Genomic DNA, 14,315 nt, shown 5'->3' on the forward strand with positions numbered 1-14,315 from the left:
TATGTTTTGTTCTAAGAGTTTTATGGTTTCATGACTTACATTCAGGTCTTTGATCCATTTCAAATTTACTTTTGTGTATGGGGTTAGACAGTGATCCAGTTTCATTCTCTTACATGTAGCTGTCCAGTTTTGCCAACACCAACTGTTGAAGAGGCTGTCATTTCCCCCATTGTATGTCCATGGCTCCTTTATCATATATTAAGTGACCATATATGTTTGGGTTAATGTTTGGAGTCTCTGTTCTGTTCCACTGGTCTGTGGGTCTGTTCTTGTGGCAGTACCAAATTGTCTTGATTACTGTGGCTTTGTAGTAGAGCTTGAAGTTGGGGAGCGAGATCACCCCCACTTTATTCTTCCTTCTCAGGATTGGTTTGGCTATTCGGGGACTTTTGTGATTCCATATGAATTTTAGAACTATTTATTCCAGTTCGTTGAAGAATGCTGTCGGTAATTTGATAGGGATTGCATTGAATCTGTAGATTGTTTTGGGGAGGATGGCCATTTTGACAATATTAATTCTTCCTAGCCAAGAGCATGGTATGAGTTTCCATTTGTTAGTGTCCTCTTTAATTTCTCTTAAGAGTGTCTTGTAGTTTTCAGGGTATAGGTTTTTCACTTCCTTGGTTAGGTTTATACCTAGGTATTTTATTCTTTTTGAAGCAATTGTGAATGGAATTGTTGTCCTGACTTCTCTTTCTGCTAGTTCATTGTTAGTGTATAGGAAAGCCACAGTTTTCTGTGTATTAATTGTGTATCCTGCAACTTTGCTGAATTCCAATATTCTAGTAGATTTGGAGGGAGTCTTTAGGGCTTTTTATGTACAATATCATGTCATCTGAAAATAGTGACAGCTTGACTTCTTTACCAATCTGGATTCCTTGAATGTCTTTGTTTTGTCTAATTGCCGTGGCTAGAACCTCCAGTACTATGTTGAATAACAGTGGGGAGAGTGGGCATTCTGTCTTGTACCCAATCTTAGAGGAAAAGTTTTAAGCTTCTCGCTATTCAGTATGATGCTGGCTGTAGGTTTATCATATATGGCCTTTAAATGTTGAGGTACTTGACCTCTATATCCATTTTGTTGAGAGTTTTTATCATGAATGGATGTTGAATTATGTCAAATGCTTTTTCAGCATCTATGGAAATGATAGTGTGATTTTTGTCCTTCTTTTTGTTTATGTGGTTGATGATTTTGATGGATTTTTGAATGTTGTACCATCCTAGCATCCCTGGGATGAATCCCACTTGATAATGGTGTATGATCCTCTTGATGTACTTTTGAATTCAGTTTGCTAATATTTTGTTGAGTATTTTTGCATCCATGTTCATCAGGGATATTGGTCTGTAATTTTCTTTTTTGGGTGTTTGCCTGGTTTTGGTATTAGGGTGATGCTGGCTTCATAGAATGAGTTTGAGAGTATTCCCTCCTCTTCTATTTTTTGGAAAACTTTAAGAAGAATGGGTATTATGTCTTCTCTGTATGTCTGATAAAATTCTGAGTTAAATCTGTCTGGTCCGGGAGTTTTGCTCTTGGGTAGTTTTTGATTACCGCTTCAATTTCGTTGCTGGTAATTGGTCTGTTTAGATTTCTTGTTTCTTCCTTGGTCAGTCTTGGAAGGTTGTATTTTTCTAGAAAGGTGACAATTTCTTCTAGGTTTTCCAGCTTGTTAGTATATAGGTTTTCATAGTATTCTCTAATGATTCTTTGTATTTCTGTGGGGTCCGTTGTGATTTTTCCATTCTCGTTTCTGATTCTGTTGATGTGTGTTGATTCTCTTTTTCTCTTAATAAGTCTGACTAGAGGCTTACCTATTTTGTTTCATTTCTCAAAGTACCAGCTCTTGGTTTCATTGATTTTTTCTATTGTTTTATTCTTCTCAATTTTGTTTATTTCTTCTTTGATCTTTATTATGTCCCTCCTTCTGCTGACTTTAGGCCTCATTTGTTCTTCTTTTTCCAATTTCGATAATTGTAACTTTAGACTATTCATTTGGGATTGTTCTTCCTTCTTTAAATAGACCTGGATTGCTATATACTTTCCTCTAGAACTGCTTTCGCTGCGTCCACAGAAGTTGGGGCTTTGTGTTGTTGTTGTCATTTGTTTCCATATTTTGCTTGATCTTTATTTTAATTTAGTCATTGATCCATTGATTATTTAGGAGCATGTTGTTAAGCCTCCATGTGTTTGTGAGCCTTTTTGCTTTCTTTGTACACTTTATTTCTAGTTTTATGCCATTGTGGTCTGAAAGTTGGTTGGTAGAATTTCAATCTTTTGGAATTTACTGAGGCTCTTTTTGTGGCCTAGTAGGCGGTCTATTCTGGAGAAATTCCATGTGCACTTGAGAAGAATGTGTATCCTGTTGCTTTTGAGTGTAGAGTTCTATAGATGTCTATCAGGTCCATCTGTTCTGGTGTTTTTCAGTGCCTCTGTGTCCTTCCTTATTTTCTGTCTGGTTCATCTGTCCTTTGGAGTGAGTGGTGTGTTGAAGTGTCCTAAAATGAATGTATTGCATTCTATTTCCTCCTTTAATTCTGTTAGTATTTGTTTCACATGCCTTGGTGCTCCTGTATTGGGTGCATATATATTTATAATAGTTATATCCTCTTGTTGGACTGACCCCTTTATCATTATGTAATGTCCTTCTTTACCTGTTGTTACTTTCTTTGTTTTGAAGTCTATTTTGTCTGATAGTAGTACTGCAACACCTGCTTTTTTCTCCTTGTTGTTTGCATGAAGTATCTTTTTCCATCCCTTGACTTTTAGTCTGTGCATGTCTTTGGGTTTGAGGTGAGTCTCTTATAAGCAGCATATAGATGGTTCTTGCCTTTTTATCCATTCTATTACTCTGTGTCTTTTGATTGGTGCATTCAGTTCATTTACATTTAGGGTGATTATTGAAAGATATGTACTTATTGCCTTTGCAGGCTTTAGATTCGTGGTTACCAAAGGTTCAAGGTTAGCTTCTTTACTATCTTACTGCCTAACTTAACTCGTTTATTCAGCTATTATAAACAGAGACCGATGATTCTTTATTTCTCTCCCTTCTTATTCCTCATCCTCCATTCTTTATATGTTAGGTATTTTATTTTGTGCTCTTTTGTGTTTCCTTTGATTACTTTTGCGGGTAATTGATTTTATGATTTTATTTTTTGCCTTTAGTTGGTATTTGGTTGATCTGCTTTCTTTGCTGTGATTTTATTTTCACTGGTGACATCTATTCAGCCTTAGGAGTGCTTCCATCTAGAGCAGTGCCCCTAGAATACCCTGTAGAGATGGTTTGTGAGGCAAATTCCCTCAACCTTTGCTTGTCTGGGAATTGTTTAATTCCTCCTTCATATTTAAATGTTAATCATGCTGTACACAGTATTCTTGGTTCAAGACCCTCCTGTTTCATTGCATTAAATATATCATGCCATTCTCTTCCAGCCTGTAAAGTTTCTGTTGAGAAGTCATATGATAGCCTGATGGGTTTTGCTTTGTAGGTGACCTTTTTCCTTTCTCTGGCTGCCTTTAATTCTCTGTCCTTGTCCTTGATCTTTGCCATTTTTATTATGTGTCTTGGTGTTGTCCTCCTTTGGTCCCTTCTGTTGGGAGTTCTGTGTGCTTGTGTGGTCTGAGAGGCTATTTCCTCCCCCAGTTTGGGGAAGTTTTCAGCAATTATTTCTTCAAATACACTTTCTATGCCTTTTTCTCTGTTCTTCTTCTGGTAACCCTACAATGTGTATATTGTTCCTTTTGGATTGGTCACACAGTTCTCTTAATATTCTTTCATTCCTGGAGATCCGTTTCTCTCTCTCTGCGTCACCTTCTCTGCATTCTTGTTCTCTGACTTCTTTTCCATTAACAGTGTCTTGCATCTCATCCGTTCTGCTTATAAGTCCTTCCAGAGATTGTTTTGTTTGTGTATTCTCCCTCCCAACTTTATCTGGTAGCTCTTGCATTTTTGTCTGCAGCTCCATCAGCATGGTTATGACCTTTATTTTGAATTCTTTTTCAGGAATATTGGTTAAATCTATCTCCCCAGGTTCCCTCAGGTGATGACTGGGTTATTCTTGTCTGTATCAAATTCTTCTGCCATTTCATGGCAATAGAGGTAGTCATAGGCAGTTGGTGCGTGTGTCAGCTGGGATAACAAAGTTCCTTCCTGCTTTCCTCTCGCCTTCCCTTCGAGAACGGCGACCCCTAGCCCCTTGTGCTGGGCAGCTGCGTGCTGACGGGGCCTCTGAGTCTGGCCCAGGCGGCTGCGGAGGATGCCATGCATGGCTGGTGTGGGCGTGGCCAGTCTCAGGCGCTCCTCCACTATGGCGGGGCAACGCTGGAGGGGGAACAGGCAGGAGGCTGTTTATCACCGTGAGGAGCATCAGAGCTGTGCTGCTGCCCGGGGGGTTAGGGCTCCCGGAGTTTCCCAGGATTCCCAGTTGCTGGGTTGAGTGTGCCAGGTCGCTTCTGCCCAACTGTGAGGCCCCTTTCCTTTTAAGACTTTCAAAAAGCACCCACTTTTGTTTTGTCCCAGGGGCACCGGCTGTGGGAACCCGCTCGCAGGTTTTACTGTTCCGTTTCCCTAGTACCCAGTGCACCACACACTGTGTGTCTTCGCTACTGGTGCGGATGACTAGGGCTGGGTATTTAGCAGTCCTGGGCTCCCAGTCCCTCCCTGCTCTGACTCCTCTCCTCTCGCCAGGGAGCTAGGGTGGGGGGTGCACTCAGGTCCCGCCGGGCTGCAGCTTGTATCTTACCCCCTCCATGAGGCACTGGGTTGTCACAGGTGTAGACGTAGCCTGGCTGTTGTACTGTATCTTCTGGTCTCTCTTTTAGGAATAGTTGTATTTTTTGTATTTTCAAAAATATATATGGTTTTGGGATGAGATTTCCGCTGTCCTACTGACGCTACCATCTTGGCTCCTCCCCCTGGTTTCTTTTACAGAAGGTGGTCTAACTCCCCACTACTGTCAGTCAGTCATCATGGAGTACCTTGAACACTTCTCCCCTTTCCACACATACTCTCTAGGTAGCATTACCATGCTTTTGTGACCTTTCTTCACATTCAAAACTTTTCCTTTTTAAAAAAGTTTTCTCTTTAAATTGTAAAATAACTATGTTATAGCACATTTGGAAAAAAATAAAAGGGGAAAATCAGGAAGATCACCCATCTTTTCCTTATCTTATTTTTCTGGTGTAGATGTAAGACATAAGATGAATGGAACAGTTGAACACTAGCTGGCCTACACAGCAGTTTTCAAAATAGTAGTTTAGTTCTTTTTCAGATACTGAAAAGGTTTTTTCATATTCAGGGTTGCTAATCTATAACAGCATATTTTTTAACTATTTTTAAGTGAAAAAATAGAAATAAATTCATTTTTAAAAAAGAAAGAATAATTCACCTACCTAAAACATTTAAACTATGCACAATAAATAAACTGAAGCTACAGATAAGAAATATTTCTATAGCCAACATGGGATTAGTAACCACCCCCCAACCAACAAAATATACTACATTCCTACAAATCAGTAAGAAAAACAATTGAAACCACCAATTGAAAAATGTGCAAAGTACATGAACAGGCAATTCACAAAAGAGAAAATGCAAATGGCCAATAAGTACAAGAAAAAAAAATAACCTTATTAGAAATTTGGAAAATTCAATTAAAATAACATGAGGTATTCCTTCAAAACCATCCAACTGACACATAGTAAGTTGGACAATACCAAGAACTGGCAAGGATGTAAAAAAATGGAAACTACCATATACTCCTCAATTGCTTTGGAGAACATACTGGAAATCTTTAATACATCTTAAGATCCATATACCTAATCAGAGCAATTATCTTTGAGAAATTCAAGCATGTGCAGAGGATTAATGAATGAGAATGTCATCACCACACTGTTAGTTGTGATGAAAATACTGAAACTACCAAAGATTTATAAACAGGAGAATAGAACTTTATATATTCAAAAAATAAAGAGAGAATGAATGAACTACATGCATCTATGTATACATAAATTCCAAAAACATGTCTTTTCTGCAACATGTACATATAAATTAAAAATATCTGGGAACTTTTTTCTATAACTTTTATACACTGACATACTTTGTATAGTTTTAAAACATGTAGAGCAATATTATATAATTAAATATTGTTTATGTTCATAAGTATACATACACATATACATACATATATGTAGTAATATATATATATGTATATATATATTGTAAGTATTATAGACACCAAATTCAGGATAGTAACTACTATTCTGAGAGTAAAAGAAGGAGAATGTAGGAGGTGCTTCAATTTCTTCTATGTTTTCTTTTTCTTATATAACCAGTCTGTTTTCCACAAGATTTTGATGGCTAGGATTTTGTTTAGAGTAGAATCAATATATAATAGAAACTGAAATAGCTGAGTGAAAATACTCTTCAGAAAAAAAAAAATCCACAAAAATAAAGTATACAAATAAGACAAGATGTTAAATTTTAATGGAGTAGGATGGAAGGTACTTGGATGCTCATTGTATTATTTGTCATACTTTTCTGCATAAGCTTAAAATAGTACATAATAAAAATTTGAGAAGTAAATATTTAGGTTAAAAAAAAAACCCTTTTCCAGTTCTCTGACTTCTCATCAAACTTCAAATCTCTTCACTGTGAATGAAATTATCCACAGTAGTTTATGAAAGGAAAACCTATTTTTGGACTAAGGCAGCCCATTATTGTATATGCTAAGCATCATTGACCAATGAAGCCAAGGGCAACATTTTAATTTTGGAATCAGAATAATGGTTTAAATGTTATATTCTACTTGAACACTAATAATATGTCATTGTGATAATATTTGAAGTTATACAGAGAGTCATCTAATTGAATGAGACTTGGTTAGTCAAATCCCAAATGATGTCAATTTCATTATACTTCTGACTGGGTCATCTACTTATCCTATTTTCTTAGGACTGTCTCAATTTTAAAAAGGAAAGTATTTTTTTTCAGGACCCTCTCAATCTTCAGGAGGACAGTTGGCCACCCTAACTTTTGGTCACAACACTTAAGAGAATTTATCTAGTAAACCATCTATTTTACAGATGGAAAAAATGGGGTACTAAGAAAGTAAGCAAATTAAGTCAAACGTACACATAGCTGATTCAAATTACAACTGAATCAAAGGTAGTTCTTCCCTTTGAGGAGCCTACTTCTAATTCCTAAATGCCATAACCCCTAAATTCCAATTCATCAGTGTTCTTGGACAGTTTTCAGTATCTGGAAGTACCTCCTACTTCTTTTCCAAACTCAAAGGATTGCTTCATATGAGTTCAAGACTAGGGATGCTCCTGACCTTGGAGGAATCCCAAGCAGAGGAAAGGAAGAGGATCCACGTCCTTACTCTGATCTTTGAGTAGTCTGGAAGGAAGTTACTCACTTTTCTCCCAGTTTCAAAAATATTCTTAAATGGATTTTCTTTTTGTAATATTTAATGTAAAACCACATTTCTGTTCTTTAGAGGACATATTCATATAGATCAGCACTTTAACAGAGTAGCTATTCAAAGAAGGGCAAGACAGAAGAAAGATCTGCTAACAGTAAACATCCTCAAATGCAAGGCTCTAAAACTACATGTTTGTGACAGTATCTAACACAGAGTCCAATACACCAAAGACACTCTACATGTCACCTTCCTTTCTTGAGCAGTGTGGAAAGACTCAAACTTGCCATATCTCTCAATTCCCTTCTGATTGCTTTAATCTAGCCACTGAACAAATAAAGAAGAAATTAGCCTGATAAGGATTTTCTGTGCCTACAGAGGCTTGTCTTCATACTTGTATTTAACAAATCCACTATCCAAGAACAGAAATAAGAGGTACTTTCAATTAATCCGCAAAAACAGTCATTTATATACAATTTAAATTTTGACCTATCTCCAACCAGAGCATACTTATACAAGGTCTTCTTTATAGCTAAAAAACTTAACAATGAGATTCTTTTGCTCTTCTCTGGGGATGTTTAAAGTATATTAGTACAAAATGAATACACAGACTTCATTATTTTTCTTCTCCAGAATTTTTTCATACAATATCTCCTTTCAGTATTACAACATTTTTCCAGAGTAAGAGGCAGATGAAAGAAGAGGAAAAACACTGTTGTGAATTAGGAATTAGAAAGCACAGCTTTAAGTTCTAAGTCTGACATTTGATTTTCTATATGATCCTAGACAAGCATTTAAATTGTAAAAAGGGAATAACACCTATCCCGTGGAAACAGAAAAGTATGAGAATGTATTCAGATCCTCTTAATTGTAGAAGGCATTTTTTTTCTTTTTTTTCTTTTTTATTAAGGTATGATTGATATACACTCTTATGAAGGTTTCACATGAAAAAACAATGTGGTTACTACATTTGCCCATATTATCAAGTCCCCACCAACACCCCAATGTAATCACTGTCCATCAGTGTAGTAAGATGCCACAGATCCACTATGTGCTAGAAGGCATTTTTAAGGACATAAAGAAAAGATAAGCTTATTTGACATCTAATTATCAATAGCAGAGTAAAAGCTAAATAAATCAGGCCCTACTTTTTAGACAGCAATACCCTAATAGATCTGGAAGGTACCACTGAGAACATAAACACTAAGACTTACTATATCATGAACACATGTAACTGTTAATAAAAATCCTGTATCAACTGTACCAATAGCAGCCTTTATTTCAATTTAACAATCACTAAGGTGTAAAAAAAGGTAGGAAAAAAAGGCTTAAAAGCCCCACAGAACTTGAATGTGAAGGATATAAATAATACTACATTAACAATGGAGAAAGCATTATGTGTCAAGCACTGTTCTTGGAGCTGGGGATACATAGGAGATAATGTACCTGGCCTCAAGCAGCTCACACAGGGCAAGTGGGTAGGAGGGAGATAGGAAAATACATTGAGACGGTATGGTAGAAATACTGGTAAGCGCTATACACAAGTAAAGCACTGTAAGGATACAGGGAATGCCAGGAGGAAGGCAAGGTAAGGTGGCCAGGCCACACTGGTAAGGTGACTCATGAAATGACATGAAGGGAGCCACCTGAGAAGAGCAGGGAAACGACGATGGCATCCAGCAAAGAGGCAGAACTGAGGAAGCAATGAGGCAGGGAGAGGGCAGTAAGAGGTAAGAGAGAGGTGGCAGCAGGGGAAGGTTAAGACCTCACAGACTGGTTTTATTTAAGATGACATGCCTCTGGAGGAATTGGGACAGATGAGTGACATATAGCTGTGCCTTTTTCAAAGCTTGTTAGTTGTGGAAACTTTTGTTCACAGAGATCCACATGAGATCAATAGGACCTGCTCTGAGTAAGGAAGGGGTACCCAGACTTATGACTACTGACTGGGTCTGCTGCTCCTACTTTCCCTCTCCCTCCTCTAAAGAAGGAGTTTAAAAATGAGTACAAAGTCTGTAGCATTCAAACTACCAAAGAACTTCAGGATCCAGCCCCATCCTAACTTTTCAAAAAGCTATTCCCGGAGATCAGGAAAAAGGAGTAAATCAAGTTGCTGATACACACATAGTAGAGGAGCAAATGTGTTGCAACAAAGATCATTCTTGCTAACATCCTATCCGCCAAGCACCAAGGCACAGTGTGCAACAGCCCCTATCCTCCCACACTCCTCAGGCTACATGCTACCCTCTACAGCCGGGGCTCGCTTGCTGGGCTTCCCTTAATACTCATTTTAACTTGACTCCACTTGAGTAAAAGTGTTATAGCAAAACAGATCTGCCTCTGATGACACATCTCTTAGTACAGCCTCTTTGTTAATTTACATTTGAGTAAATTCTTCCTCCCCTAGTGTTATTTCTTCTATCAGTAATGACTTTCCAGTTTGCCTTATTCTAATCCTACCGACCCATCAGCCTACTTTGTGAAGCCTTTCTTCCCACATCTGACCCTTTACTGTATCTTAAATCTTTGGAATGTGACGGGAACTTGCAGGCCATCTGCTCCCTCTAGGTTACTGCTTGTTTCATGGACTAACCCTCTGCAGATTTGGCTGATAGTCTCCCAGCTTTTGTGACTACTTTTAGTGACAAGCACACACTAGCCCACAAGGCAACCCTTGCTCTTTCAGACAAACAGTAATTATGAGAAAATTATTTCTACTGATTCAGAACCTGTTTCCATCTACCACCGTTTCTGCCGCTAATAGAGGAAAGTCTGACACCAGCACTCCCTTGCCCCTGCATAGCTTATAGTTGGCCTTAGCTTACAGTTGTTTCCCCCCTATTCTGGCTCCACCTCTAAAACTCCTCCCAATTCCCTGGCCACCTCATAGGCCATCTCTGAAATCTGCATTCAGTCTGTAAAGATTAGCTAACAGATTCGATGTCTGTGTGTGTAACTGGCAGAGTCCAGTGTCCCATACCATAGGTTACACCCCTTTTCCTGATTCTCAACTTTGAACTCTCTTAGGACTTTGACACTTAGCCTTGCATTCATCATTGTGCATTCTGTTAGTAAGCATTTACTGAGCACTTTCAGGAAACAAAGTAGGTACTAAAAATATTAAAGTAAATATAATGAACTCAGCTCACAGAGAGTAAGAGCAAGATAGGCAAAATAATAAGTAGCTGGGGAAGCTAGAGAAGGCTTCAGTGCAGGAGGGGATATCTGAGCCAGAGAGGAACTGTAGTAACACCCATTTCACACAGCTTTGGGTGCCCAGCACCAAATGTTACAAATGCTTTGCCCTGAGCTGATGTTCAACAAATATGTAAATTTAGTAAAGCAAAGAAAGCCTGCTCAGCTCCCTCAGTCTCTCTTGGAGGTGAGGACAAGTGATCACTGAATCCATAGTCTGGCAAGGGTAGTTGCAGAGGTTGACTGATACTGTACCTGGCTACGTACCGTATTGCTCAGGTGGTTGTCCTCAGACATCTGTGCATTCTGGAAGTAGGATAAGGGTGCAGGTAACTCTGTCATTGAAGCAACTGTACAGAAATACTTTTTCACAGACGACAAAGCCTCTTGGGGTTCTGAAAGTGAAAAAGAAAACAATCCTTTGTGCATTATAATTACACTTTGATTTGTAAACTCTTTCATATAGTACATTCAACAAAATAAACCTTTTTTTCATGTGTTCTTCTCCAGGCAGGCCACGCTGTCTAAGGACCTCACAGGCTGTTGTCACTTGCAGGCTCCCAGGTTATATCTGAAATAGGATTTTACCAGGTCACCCAGCGTCAGTCAAATCCTAGTAAATCTATTCACACCGATCAAATACTTAATAAAACCAATTTGTAAACCGGAAATACATTAATCTGCCGTGACCTTCAACTGACAAACTTTTGTCAGTTCATGATCCCTCTTTGGTAATGAGCAGATCTATTTGAAAGACCAAGTGCTTTCAATCACAAAGACATCTAATGATTTCAGACTGAGAGCAAAAGGGAGGTGAATGATCTTAAATAATGTTCTCATCAACATTCCTATTTCTATGCAGACCAAGCCAAACTAACTTTTATATCTCCATAAAATATTGTCTAGTGCTTTTAGTTTTGCAAAATTCTATCATCTCATTTTATTCTTAGCATTATGTCCCAAGGCAGGGCAAATAGATAGGTAACATGCCTATTTTACAAAAGCAGAAGAGGACCCAAGTTCAGTGACTTGCTTAAAACCATACAACCGGGCAGACCAGGACAAAAATTACAGACTCCTGCCTCCCAGCCTCAGGATTTTGCTTTGAGTTCTGGCACAGCCTTGTCTACACACGTTACTCTGTGTCCCAGAGTTTGTCCTCCTGGGCAGCCACATTCTCATTTGCCCCTTCCCATTTGCCATACCTTAACTTCCATCAGCTAATTCTTTATGAATTCAACTTTCTTTTCCATAGACGTTTTTAGAAATACCGAAGGAAAAAAATCTGTTCATATATGTAAGCAGTATTCCAATTCATGCATATCTAAAACATTACCATACACATATTTCCACGAAAGCATTTTGTCAATGTCCTGTTTCATTTTCCTTTCAGGATCTTCTACCCTCTAAGTACTCCACTTTTTTAGTCTGATGATTTTTCATCAAGAAAAATTTCCCCTCCAATTTCAGCCCACAGTTAGTTGGCACTGGACCAGAGGACAACAAATTAATATTAACATGACAAAATTAATGTATATTTGTTTTACAAATAAAGTGAAATAAAAACACAAATAGAGACAGTAACTACTTTTATGGGGAGTCACTGGAAGGTGGTACATGGGAAACTGGGGGTATTGGTAATGTTTGTTTCTTGGTTGGGATGGTGGTTACACAGGGGTTTCAGTCTGAAAATGAACAGAGCTATACACCAATATTTGTGCACGCTTCCGTATACTTTAATCAAAAAATTCAAGTGGACTTTTGTGGGAGTAAACCTATATTTAGGGTTGTTCATACCACGGGGCCTATCTTCTAAAGTGGATAAAATTAAGACTTGGCAATATGTATGTTCATTTACCCAAAAGTGAGGAAGATTCCAACATATTAGTTATATTTTCTAAGTGCAATAAGTATTCAAAGTGAATGTCTGACCTACGTTTCTAAAGATTTTTGAAAGCTAATTGAAACTTTAATATTAATGTAGCATTAATGATCAGAACACATATTATCCCCTTGCTTCCCATAAAAACATTTAATATAGCACCTACTACCTTAGCCCAGAAATGCCACAGGATGGCAACAGAAAAAGCTGCAATTAGTTACCTCCACTGGCTGCTCCGACAATACGATATCATTGAAAGCACAGCTCTATTAAAGGAAAACCCTCAGATATGTCACTAATGTTCTCTATGATCCCTCAGAAACAAAACAAATAAGACAGTGTCAGCTAAATGAAGCAAGAAAGGGCAACGCAGGCAAAAATAAAAAGTAAATTACATTTACAGCAAAATATGAGAGGAAGAGTGATTATTCATTCACTAGTTTACCAGCTGTCTACTTATATCAAAACTCAGAGACAGACACTGAGAGGATTTCATTAATTACATTTACTTTACCCATTTTACAGATGAAAATGTGCAATACAGAAGTTCACTAAGTTGCCCAAGGTCACACCCAGTAAGCAAAGGAGCAAAGCAAAGGCTCACACATTACATTGTTGCCTCTGTAAAACTCCATCCCCGCCCTTTTAGGAGTTTACAGCAATGAGCATTAAATACAGTGAGCTGATTTTTATTACTAGTAAAACTACTACTTAGGAGTTAAAGAGATATTTTTAAAAAGTAGTAGTAAATGAGATCTTAAACTTCAATAACTGGTCTAACTATAAATTAAAGACTGAAGTGCCAAAAGCATTCCCAACACAGAGTCCCAGTGTTTATTAAAGCAGCAGCAGGAGCAGCAACAGCTACAGTGAGAATCTGTTCATTTTAAGTAGTTTCCATTATTAGCCCTATGCTTACAGGACCTGTTTTAATCATTATAAGAAACCAAAAAACTGGTTATCATACCCGACCTTTCTCAGATAAGTCTGGTAAGAATCATAAATAATATAGCAGTCACTTAGGCATAACCCAATACTATTTCCAAAGGCACATCTGTATTTACAGATGAAAAACTAAAGCTCAGGAGAGGTGAAAGAATTTTCCAGGGCACAATTATAGGGCAAGTTAGACCAGTTCTGGAACCCAGGTGTTCTGACGCCCAGCCCAGGTCTTTTCCAGTTCACCCAGAGAAGCTCATGCTTTCACTGACACTTTGAAGACCACAACGCTGCAGGGTGACCCTCCCTGGAAGAGCTGCTCCTTCTTGGAGCTCAGTAGGAAGCAGACGCAGGTGATACGGCTTGCTCGATCTTCACTCAGGCCTGGTGAACAAACACTGTTCGTACAAAGAAAGGGGCAGGCAAAGCCAGATTTGATTCTTGTCCAGTAACAGCTGAAAACAAATGATGATTGCATGGAGAAGGCCAATGACCCCACTGTTCAGGCAGTGTGGCAAAAGACACTAGCTTACTTTATGACATTCTTTGCATTCTTGCCCTGAGGACAAGAAAAGACAGATGTTGGGAAGTGAGGATCTTTCATGTGACCTGGATTGCAGAGAGGGTGGGAATTGGGACAGCAGATTTTGGTGTTTTCTCTCTCTGGCCACCTGCTAAAGATTTTCTAAAACTGACATAGCACATTTGAATTCACTGTCGTCTGTTTCCTTTTTCTCGGGACACTTGCTCAGTCAGATAAAAGGAAAAAGAAATCATTCTCTGATGGCAACTACAATTTCTTTTCATTATATACAATGAGACTAAGAAAACCCTAGGAGAACACAAATAATCTTGAAATTTAGATGTGAACAGAAAAGTCTAACTA

At 38.2% G+C, this 14,315-nt stretch overlaps 1 protein-coding gene across 5 annotated transcripts in view; it reads right to left on the reverse strand.

The window, feature by feature from the left end:
* PSEN1 (presenilin 1) overlaps positions 1-14,315 on the reverse strand; it is a 90,941-nt gene that overhangs the window by 72,098 nt on the left and 4,528 nt on the right. For 4 of the 5 annotated variants that reach the window (XR_005030463.2, XM_036913278.2, XM_057488339.1 and 1 more), the window contains exons 2-3: positions 11,094-11,179; positions 10,876-11,003 (exon numbers count right to left, since the gene is read on the reverse strand). Coding sequence is in view for 4 of the 5 variants with exons in the window: in XM_036913278.2 (XP_036769173.1) it covers positions 10,876-10,950 (75 nt within the window). In the remaining variant the exon portion in view is untranslated. The remainder of the gene's footprint in view (positions 1-10,875; positions 11,004-11,093; positions 11,180-14,315) is intronic. The other variant, XM_036913279.2, reaches the window with a different exon arrangement.

The sequence above is a fragment of the Manis pentadactyla genome, chromosome 11 (assembly GCF_030020395.1).
Source record: "Manis pentadactyla isolate mManPen7 chromosome 11, mManPen7.hap1, whole genome shotgun sequence".
In the NCBI taxonomy this organism is placed as follows: Eukaryota; Metazoa; Chordata; class Mammalia; order Pholidota; family Manidae; genus Manis; species Manis pentadactyla.